Below are 11,600 nucleotides of genomic sequence, written 5' to 3' on the forward strand. Positions count from 1 at the left end.
GTTATAAGGCTGTACTTAGTCTCTTGCCGTGCCACTGAATTCACTGGTTTGTCTGAGCAATATTAACCACTGCAAATCTTCACCCCAGACAGTCGTAATTTGCTTAGCAGTATGGAACTTCATTGTCAGTTTCGTAGATATTTCAGGTTATACTGAAAAGTGCACTTCGAGTTGTGTATTATGTAATTATGTATCACCACCAGATGAGTAGAACTGCGTGTATGTCAGCCGTATTAGTAAAGTGTCATTAAGTAAAACCGTTCTGGAATTATGTTTGGAATATATGCTTAGTAATAGTATGGTAATTTGGTTTAGCGTTGGTTCACGTTAAATGTACTGAAGTTGCCAGAAAATTCAGTTAACTTGGGTTTGAATGATGACGTTACTTCTCAGTGTAGCCAGTGCAAAAACTTGACTGCAGGGATGAGGTAGTTAACAGCTCATTTGCTCTGAAACACAGTCATGGAGGACAAGCAATGTTTACCATCGATGATCAATCAAATAAATGAGTCCGTTCGCCTGCCTTGCCTCTGTAACTGCTGGACTTACAGATGCTTAAATGAGGCGTAGTGAACAAAAGTGTGCGTTATTACCCACAAGTGCATGATAAGCACATAAGTTCACCAAGCCACATTGTCACCCATGAAGCCAGCGATGAAATTCAGGCAGGAGAGGCAAACGGGGTTTAGTATTTGACTGTTGGGTGACGGTCAGGGACTACATTTTGCCGAAACTTCTACTGTGTCTGCTTCACTGTTATGCCCATCAGTTTCCTCTCTGACACATCATATTAGAAAGAATCACCTATAGGTAGGGAAACTTACCAACCTCCTTTCACCACAGGAGTGGTGGAGGTAGAAGAGGTAAAACACTGGCCAGATATTTGTACCTGACCGTATACAAGGTGCCCCGTACTTCCCATACTACCCTCAGACGATGATTCTTGGCCTGATATTAAGTACAAATTGCCATATCAACCTGTGTTCTATTTTCAACCCTTATGGAGCTACAGATACTGATGATCATATGGACGAAAATGGTCTCCCTCATAATTCACACATAAGGCCATTAGTAACTAGCTATGTGAGCGTTGAAAATTGGACCAATGCAGATGGTGCATTTTTTTTTTTTACCCAATACCAGCCCTTGAATCGCCTCGTGAAGTTAGTACGTCCATTCCCGGGACACTCTGTATACTAAAGGGAGATATTATATGTTCACTGGCACGGCAACACGCAACCGTATACTCTTGTACTTCATCTTCCTACTTTAAAATAGAGAATACTTGAGCAGCTGAACTAGGCTTGCAGCTCATGCACTGTAGATTTGATTCGCGACTCCATGCCTAAATGTAGGACTTGGGTAAATGAACACTACACTCGATTCACCTCAACTTGGCCCAGATTTTCGTCTGTCAGAAGCTTATTTCACGTATATCAGAGGTAGAAAAAGACAATGCTAAGGCTCTACATTCTTTCCCTAGTACTATTCGTGACTAGTGCTATGTTCTTGTGTTGCTCCCTTCTTATAGCTCAGGGTTCAAAATAGAAAGCTGCCAGTATTACAGAAGTTAAAGTAAAAGGAGTATTGCAGTTATTCTATAGTGTACATAATGCGTGTGCTGTGGACAGGTGTCTCCTAAGTGGGTGGTGGAGCCCTCAGGTGGTACAGCCTTGGTGGGGTCCACTGTGGTGATGGACTGCAATGCCCGTGGTTACCCTCAGCCTGTTGTTACCTGGATGAAGGCACCAGGTAAGAGAATATGTGTATAAAAAAGCAGATAATATCAGCTGTAGTCGACCCTTGTTATTTGCCCTGAAATACCACGTGGATTAACTCATTATTTTTGTGTTTAAGTTCTAAAATGATCTGATATACAACGTTTTCTTTACCGCACTGGTGAAAAAGAATATTGCTAATGTTTACTGTGCTTATCAGATTCAAGAAATGCTGTATATATCTACTATTTGCACTCTGCCTGGTGAAACAAGTAATATGAAGATTTGGTGTGTTAGGTGAGGCTGCCAGGGACTTCCAGCCTCTGGTGGTGGATGGGGTGAGGTCCTCGCAGACACCAAACGGCTCCCTCATCCTACAGGAGACCAAGACGTCGGATGCTGGCTGGTATCTGTGCCGGGCCGCAAACTCTGTCGGCAAACCAATCTCTAAGGTGGTTCAGCTGACTGTGCACGGTGGGTGGAGCGACAGTCTTCAATATCCCTCGCCATTTATTTTGTTGTGCTCACATACTGGAAATAATTTGTGAAAACTAGTCCATTCATTATTATTAAGAGGAGATTTTCGTCCTTTTGCAGCTTTATATCCGTAGCTCAGTGCCAGACTAAGATAATACTACAGCTCAACATCCTCTCCACAGAACTTCTTCGAGCACCATATTCTAGTATTAATGTGTGCAATTTTACGCCTAGAAGAAGTGATCAGGGTATAGCTAAACTGAAAGCAGTCAGTTAGTGTGATACTGAGAAGGTGAGGAAGAATGTAGAGTAACTGACTGATTCATTGTTGTAGTTGAATAACACTAGTCTGTCTGGCCGAGCAGACCCACCAACCACAGGCAAGCGACCACAACTGCAGAACCGCACCTTGCAGTGAACCAATGTTACCTTGCAGCAGACAACACCTCGTCTCATCGAAGCGCGAGGACGAGGATCGATGTTTGATTCCTGGATGGATGCCGCACTTGTGTCACTCCATCCAGTTAATAGGGACACCATAGCAGGCTCCACATCTCCCCTTTGTTTGTTATGATTATCACCCAGCGTTGTAAATGGTTTCCTGGATTATATGAAGCCACTGGGTTTGCCACTCAATGTAGAGCCACCGGAAGTGGAAAGAAGAGTAATAAATGGTGACAGGGAGGATGGGAGAAACAGGAGGAGAGGAGGACAGACACAGAAAATGAATGATGAAGGAGGCAGTAGGCAGCACTACATCAAGTGAAGGACAACGTAGCCTGGAGACAGTTTATTTTATCTCACCAGCCTCCATCGCCCTTCACCATCACACCATCTCACCTCAGTCATCTCCCTGACAGCCCCGGCGCGCGTGGTGACGGAGGGTGGACGTGTGACGGGCCACGCTGGGCAGGTGGTGACGGTGACGTGCGAGGCCACAGGTGACCACCCCCTCACCCTTACCTGGCTCCGACACCATGACCCCGTCTCACCTGGACACACGTAAGATCACATATTACTTATCTGATAACACCTGTGCTGGAGGGGGACGCCTTCACGTGGTGGCACTGATATAACCAGGCGGATGAACTGCCTGGGTATATAAACGTCCCTCAGATCCTTTCCTATCCCCCAACAGGAGGATGGTGACCGCAGAATGGCACTTTAAGCCTGTACTCCACTGGGTTCACTTTTCAGATGAACCGGGGCTATTACTACTACTACTACTACTACTACTACTACTGCTTCTGCTACTACTACTACTGCTTCTGCTACTACTACTACTACTACTACTACTACTACTACTGCTTCTGCTACTACTACTATTACTACTACTACTACTACTAGTACTGCTGCTGCTGCTGCTGCTGCTAGTACTACTACTACTTCTACTACTACTACTACTACTACTTCTATTACTACTAATAATAATACTAATACTAATACCACCACAGTCAGTTCTCACACCAACACTATCCACTGTCACAATTTGGCTTGTATTCTCGTCGGGTAAGCAAGCTCCCTAACACCTCTTTCTTGGTGATTTATTTTTGGAAATAACTGGTCAATATCCATCTGCATATTTACTGTATATTTGCAAAACAGGGCGATATTAGAATGACTTATTTAACACGGAGAAGGACAGTAAGGTGCAATAAGCAAAATAAGTCTCTTAGGAAATGGTGTTAGGGAGCTTCCTTAACCCCTTCCTTCCAAGTCCTATTCGATTTATCCCCGCTGCCTTCAAACGGAAGCCCAGAGAATGCGTCTTTATCTATCTATCTATAGCCAGACGCCGTAATCCCGTAAGGGGTGGCCGTTTGAGTTAGTGGTTTTACGGGGATGGGCACTAACCCCCCGCCAACCCACTTGTTGACACGTAGGGAGCACGTATGGGTTGGTTATATGGTTACCACCCGGCGTTATAAATGGTTTCCTGGCGGACAGGAAACCATTAGGCTTCCCACTCAATATAAAGCCATCTGAAAAAGAAAGAAGATTTATAAAGAGTGACAAGAAAGATGGGAGAAATAGGAAATGAGAGAGCAGACACAGAAAAAGAATGATAAAGGTGAAGGAAGAAGTAGGCAGCGCTACATCAAGTGAGTGGATGATGGTGGCCACCACCTATGATGTAATACCAGGTATATAATCTTTAACCGCTGTCACCAAAAACTGTATTAAGATTGGAGAGAATTTTCGAACCGGAAGAGATTATTTTAAAGTATTCCATTTTTTTCTTCACACACACACACACACACACACACACACACACACACACACACACACACACACACACACAGGGTAAGGATTCGGCAGAGTGAGGCAGGGGGTGTGGTGAGGGCAGTGTTGGAAATGGTGTCAGTGACTGCTGCCGACGCGGGTCCATACACCTGCCGTGCCACCAACCCACACGGCGCCCACTCCCAGGTGTTCCACGTGGCTGTTATAGGTAAGCACTATTAACACTGTACCTATTATCACTATACTTGTTAGCCTGCCGCTATATTTATTACCACTATACCTATCTATCTATCTATTGCCAGACGCCTCAATCCCGTTTGGGGTGGCCACAAACAAATCGCCTCCAAGTCGCCCTGTCCCCCGCCATTTCACTGCCCTGCTCCCAACTCACACCCCCCTCTCTCATATACCTCTCCACCCCATCCCTCCATCTCATCCTCGGCCTCCCCCTCCCTCTTCCCCCCTCCACCTCACTCACATACACTCTCTTCATCAGTCTTTCACCCTCCATCCTCTCCACATGGCCAAACCACCTCAGTGTGTTCCTCATAATGCTTCCTATCACATCCACATCAACACCACAACTCTCCTTTATATCCTCATTCGTCAGCCTACCATCACTATACTCATTATCACCATACCTATTGTCACTATACCTATTGTCACTATATAGGACTACATAATGGATAGATAGATAAATAGATAGATAGAGAGACAGATAGAAGCAGGAAGTCAAATGATGAGAAGGTGTTGTGTTTGCGAGAAGCGAGCAGCGCTAAACATGCTTACACGGAGGAAAGCTGACGACAGCGGCCAGTAAGGAGATGATGCAGTTAGCTGTCAGCAGTCCTCTCGTGAGAAAGTTCTGTTGCCATGAGGAACATACGTGACACACACACACCTACTACACCAGATTTTAGGAAAGAGAGTTTAGAAGGAGACAAGCGACCCTAGAGAGAGGTCGAGACGGAGATTAGCCTTAGAACAGAAAGAGAGAGAGATAGCGAGACAGGGAGGTAGCTACCCGGGACTTAAACTCTTATACCTGTTTAATATTTCCAAGACAAATAAAAATAGTCCCATACTATTCTTTACCTCTCCCGTCACTACATGACATCTGGTGGGGAAACTACTACAAGATATAAAAGCCGCTCGACCACAAGTCTAAAATATATGCCTCTACAAGCAAATACAAAGTCGCTGCTTTATGATACAAAGTCTTTATGACATTTGGTGGCAGCGGTGGGATACGAACCTCGTCTACGAATCAACATTAAATTCCTACAAAATATCAAGAGTGAAAAGAACCAACAATATCTGCTCTTGACAGTATTCTCTCCATCATGCCCCCTCCGTCTCCCAGATCATTACGCTGATGCAGAGGTCAAGAGATCACTCGACGCCTTGTAAGTAGCTTAACGACAAACCAGCAAATCTGCGGACATCGTCTCCGAATTAAAAGCAAATTTCTACAAATGCAACCGAGACTACAAGGTTAGCTTCAGTTCTACAAAGTCTACAGCCATCTACAATCAACTACAGCCATCTACAATCAACTACAATTAACAACTCTACGTCGTCTGTATAATCTTCTACACGCACCTACAAGTAGCGGCAGTCTTCATCCCACAACGAGTAAATCACTAGAGAAAGGACCGAGAAAACTTCCACATAGAATAAAGGGAACAAACAAACGAAGAGTGAGAGACGACTCACAACTCATAACCACCAGACCTCACTCTCCTCTCTCTGCTACATCCACCCAACCCCCAACGCTTACGCAGGTGTGAAGAGGTCAGGACGACGAAGCAAACACCAAGTCCATATTCACAACTCATCTTACTCACTCGTCTTCACTCAAGTTACTCATCGCTACTCATTCACTCACCACAGCTACCAGTGTGGGAAGTTGAGGTCATCATGCGTGCTTGCTGAACAGACGCCACGTCAGTCAACACACCACCTGCACCACCACTCACACCATTCCCACCACGGTAAAATTAGTGAGTTACATAGTTACTTCATTTATACAATACACAGTGATAGACAATAAGCTTCTGCACAAACATATAAAACGTGCTGTATAGTTACAGCTTAAATACACATACTTACTTCAGTTATCTGCATAACTCAATCACTAAATAATCACCAACAATAAATATTCTACACTGTATATATTCATTCATTTATTATAACATTTATTTACTACCAACGAGTGTTACCATTTATACCTACGTAAAATACGTGTTTCATACATACAACTATACATTAATTATATCTACAAAGTAATAAAGAAAATATACAATCACAGTTACTCAGTGAGCAATTAAAAGAACTGTATTAAACATTTATTAATTAAAGCTACCTAGTGGAAACAGACAAATTAAGTTACAAGGTAACCTAGAGAAGAAAAAAAAATGGCCAACACAAATGCCGTTAGCAAGAGTGAACATCTTCAACACAATCGTGAAGACAATGATTTCCACACAGTGCTGACACACATATTACCCACGATAGGTACAGGTGAACAACAAGTCAGTGTGTATAGTTAATACTGTATATAGTGTATATATTTTTTATATAAAATAACAAAATATGGGACTATATAATATCATTTTCAGTAATATCTGTGCAATATAAACTAAACTTTAAAAAAGTATCTCAAGGAAATTAGTCAGCAATTATGCAACCATGAACAACATGGAAAAAAGCGTACACAAGCAAAGAGAAACAAACTATGGAAAATCAATACATACAAAAAAAAAAAAAAAAAAAAGAAAAGGAAAGGAAAGAAAGAAAGAAAAGTAAGAAGGAAAAAAGAGAAATAAAGTAAGATCACATAACAAACAAATGAAAATAAGTGTAAATGTTACTATATATGCCAAAATACCACATAAACTACAAACAAAAAGCAAATTGTGTCTCCACAAACAAGTGGCATGACACATCATCACTATCATCGACCGCAGCATATGTTAGGACTGCAGTTATCACAATTATGTTACTCCATATTATAATTATGTAACTACAAACAATATGTACCAATTTATGTGACACTTGCATTAACAAGATGTAACTTTTATGTAACTTTAACTACAATTATGTAACTACAAACGATAGGTAACAATTATGTAACGACAAACGATTGCATTATGTTACACTAACTACAATTATGTACCTACAAACGATATGTAACAAGTATGTAACGACAAACGATTGCATTATGTTACACTTTGCCAATTATGTAACAGTTGCATTAACAAGATGTAACTTTTATGTAACTTTAACTACAATTATGTACCTACAAACGATATGTAACAATTATGTAACGACAAACGATTGCATTATGTTACACTTTGCCAGTTATGTAACAGTTGCATTAACAAGATGTAACTTTTATGTAACTTTAACAACAATTATGTACCTACAAACGATATGTAACAATTATGTAACGACAAAACAGTTGCATTAACAAGATGTAACTTTTATGTAACTACAATTATAAGGCCAACACAATTATGCATTAACACAATATTTGGTAACAATTCATAAAATGTTACAATTATGTAGTACCACAATGTTAGTACAATATTATAAGTCATACAATTATAGCACAATTCTATATTACCAGTATCATCATACAAGTTAGGTGAAATATTAGACATTACTAAAGTGATAACTCAAATATGTAATGTATAACCTAGCAGTATTACCATTGCACAATTATATGCGTACGTCTGTTGTACATGCACGTCTTACAAAGTGTTATACAACAATCATTGCATTTATTCCAATATGTATTCAACTTATTTAAAATGTAATATTACTGAATAATCACTATTTACTATGAATAATATATGTATACAATATTCATACAATTATGTTACTTTACAATATTATGTATTTCACTTAATTAGCTTATAAGTTCATTATAATGTGTATGTAGTATGTATTAATATATTATAACTATTAAATGTCGATGGTACGCCATTTTCGCGCGGCCGAGCAAATATAGGACTACATAATGGATAGATAGATAAATAGATAGATAGAGAGACAGATAGAAGCAGGAAGTCAAATGATGAGAAGGTGTTGTGTTTGCGAGAAGCGAGCAGCGCTAAACATGCTTACACGGAGGAAAGCTGACGACAGCGGCCAGTAAGGAGATGATGCAGTTAGCTGTCAGCAGTCCTCTCGTGAGAAAGTTCTGTTGCCATGAGGAACATACGTGACACACACACACCTACTACACCAGATTTTAGGAAAGAGAGTTTAGAAGGAGACAAGCGACCCTAGAGAGAGGTCGAGACGGAGATTAGCCTTAGAACAGAAAGAGAGAGAGATAGCGAGACAGGGAGGTAGCTACCCGGGACTTAAACTCTTATACCTGTTTAATATTTCCAAGACAAATAAAAATAGTCCCATACTATTCTTTACCTCTCCCGTCACTACATGACATCTGGTGGGGAAACTACTACAAGATATAAAAGCCGCTCGACCACAAGTCTAAAATATACGCCTCTACAAGCAAATACAAAGTCGCTGCTTTATGATACAAAGTCTTTATGACAACTATACCTGTTTTCACTGTCTCTATGATCACCATACCTACCATCACTGTACCAATCAATACTGTGCTGGATTTCACTGTACTTTTTTTCATGCAAGGAAGAAGGAACCAAAGGCCAGAATCCCGTTAGATTGTTCCCTTCAAAAAACAAAAACAAAAGCAGTATCACACAGAGCCAAATCTAAGCTGTGTTTACTTAATACCACTACACCATTTAACACCACCACACCAAATAGCAGTATACCCACACCACCTCACGTTCCTATCGCCCCTCCCAGAGCCACCCACTGCACCTTCTGGCGTGACGGTCAGCGAGGTCACGAGCAGGTCAGCGGTGGTGTCGTGGACTCTGCCTCAGCCCGCCACGGTCACCATACAGTATAAGGGTATGAGGGGTCGTCTTGAGTATTTGAATAAGGGGGTCGTTTTGAGTATAAGGATAAGGAGGGGTTGTTTTGAGGATGAAGGTAAGGGTGGTTGTATGCTATGTAATCCTATGGTTTGCTGTGCTATGCTATGCTATGTTTAACGTGTTGAGTAAATACTATGCTTGCCTCCCCATGCTGCAGGGGTGAAGGAGGAGTCACCTGGCCACGGTGGCAATGTGAGTGTAGGGCAGTGGACGGCATCCCACGTGCTGACAGGCCTGGCCCCACACCACACCTATATGGTCAGACTAATGGCACACAACGACCTCGGAGTATCACAGCCATCACCCACACGGATCTTCACCACCACAGAGGAAGGTGACGCCATCATTTGACTTAGCCCTTCCCATTCAGACACCGCAATTCCAGAGCGTAGTCATTTTTATTGCACGCATTTACAAAGCGGAGCAATAATGTTTTTGCCTGCCTCTGTGTGTGTGTGTGTGTGTGTGTGTGTGTGTGTGTGTGTGTGTGTGTGTGTGTGTGTGTGTGAGTGCATGCATGCTCCCATTATATCTCATGAACGGCTTGAGCTATCAACGTAAAACCATCAGGGTATCAAGATATTGTCAAAATCTTGGCCGAATTCGAAAATGGGCATTCAGGGTCAAGGTGAAGGTCACCCAAATGGCTGCCAAAGGTCAACTAGTTCTTATCACCCGCCTTTAGCACCATTATATCTCATGAACCGCTTGAGCTTGGACTTGGGCAGCAGCATATTCTGGCGGGCGATTAACATTCGGCTCCCGAATGCTTTTCTTTCGTTAATGTCATTCTTTTTTTTCCTGGAACTCTCTCTCTCAGTCATCACCCACACGCGTCATCACCAGAGAAAGGTGAGATCATTTTACTTGGCCGTTCCTTTCAGGCACTGTACAGTTCCATGGCGTAGTCACTTTTATTGTCTTTTTTTTCTCTGGAACTCTCTCACAATCATCACCCACGCGCACCTTTGTCACCACCAACGAGGGAAATTAGTGCAGGATTTTACTATATGGCACCCATTTTACTCTATCATGGCCTATAATTTACCATCTCTCCATCTCGATTGCTGAGTTGCTGCAAGAGAGTAGCACTAAAAATGGGCTGCTAGTCACGAAGAAGTGCTACAGAAAGGATGTAGAGCTGCTGTACTGTCTTTTTTTTTTGCCACTGAGCTACATGAGCCACAAAATGAACATCTGGGCCAAGATAGTGTAAAAGGAGTACAGTTTCTTTTTTATAAGTATGCAGTGAAGGGTGCACTCGTCTTTTTATTCTTTTTATCTATGTATTTCTAGAAAATTAATCCCGTAAGGGGTGGCCACAAACAGATCGCCTCCATGTGGCCCTGTCCCCCGTCATTTCATTGTCCTCCCCCCAGCTCACACCCCCCTCTCTCATATACCTCTCTACTCCATCCCTCCATCTCATCCTCGGTCTCCTCCTCCCTCTCCCCCTCTCCGCCTCACCCACATACTCTCCTCGTTAGTCCCTCACTCTCCATCCTCTGTCTATTAACCTGTTCATCGTCTGAAAACTCTGTCACAGCCATCACCCACACGCGTCTTCACCACGACCTAGGCAATTTAGAATTTTCCTCACTGTTCCTATGTTATTAGTATGTAATGACAGGGCTTTGTTCTGATTGCCTAGAAACACGCAATCCCTCCATCTTAACCTCGCTGCGCCAGAGGATGTCTTTCTTATTTTTTCCTGCCATTTCCTGACTAGTTTTTTCAGCGTGGGATAGATTATTGGAACTATATGGGTTCGATAAAGGCTTGATAAAAACCCCTTCATTATGACAGCCCTTTCTAAAGTTAAAGAAAATCGTAAGGCACCAACAAGGGAAATTATAAAGGACTTCACTCTGATTCAGGAGGTTAATGGATATAACAATGACCCGAACGTCTCACAGTCATCACGTACACGCATCTTAACACTAACGAGGAGGGCTGGTGCGGGATTTTACTCTCTCGTTACCCTGAGTACTGTGCAGTGGCGTGGCGTATCCATTTACCTGAACCACCTGGGAGCCCTCTTGCAGCCCTCGTCCACCTGCATCGTCACACCACCGAGGAAGCCTAACGTCACAGCAATGGACCGTCATTATGCCACAGTATGAATAATAAGAACAATCATTCATTCATTCATCCATTCATCATCCAATCCTGTGTTGCC

The 11,600-nt window shown here is 42.3% G+C and overlaps 1 protein-coding gene across 1 annotated transcript in view; it reads left to right on the top strand.

Moving 5' to 3' along the window:
- LOC145410830 (cell adhesion molecule Dscam2-like) overlaps positions 1 to 11,600 on the top strand; it is a 102,523-nt gene that overhangs the window by 17,864 nt on the left and 73,059 nt on the right. The window contains exons 8-13 of the mRNA XM_080280951.1: positions 1,632 to 1,752; positions 2,016 to 2,192; positions 3,056 to 3,197; positions 4,499 to 4,647; positions 9,288 to 9,404; positions 9,579 to 9,755. Of these exons, the coding sequence (XP_080137077.1) occupies positions 1,632 to 1,752; positions 2,016 to 2,192; positions 3,056 to 3,197; positions 4,499 to 4,647; positions 9,288 to 9,404; positions 9,579 to 9,755 (883 nt within the window). The remainder of the gene's footprint in view (positions 1 to 1,631; positions 1,753 to 2,015; positions 2,193 to 3,055; positions 3,198 to 4,498; positions 4,648 to 9,287; positions 9,405 to 9,578; positions 9,756 to 11,600) is intronic.

Source organism: Coenobita brevimanus, chromosome 86 (assembly GCF_032717465.1).
Source record: "Coenobita brevimanus isolate Jiangsu-jjx chromosome 86, ASM3271746v2, whole genome shotgun sequence".
In the NCBI taxonomy this organism is placed as follows: domain Eukaryota; kingdom Metazoa; phylum Arthropoda; class Malacostraca; order Decapoda; family Coenobitidae; genus Coenobita; species Coenobita brevimanus.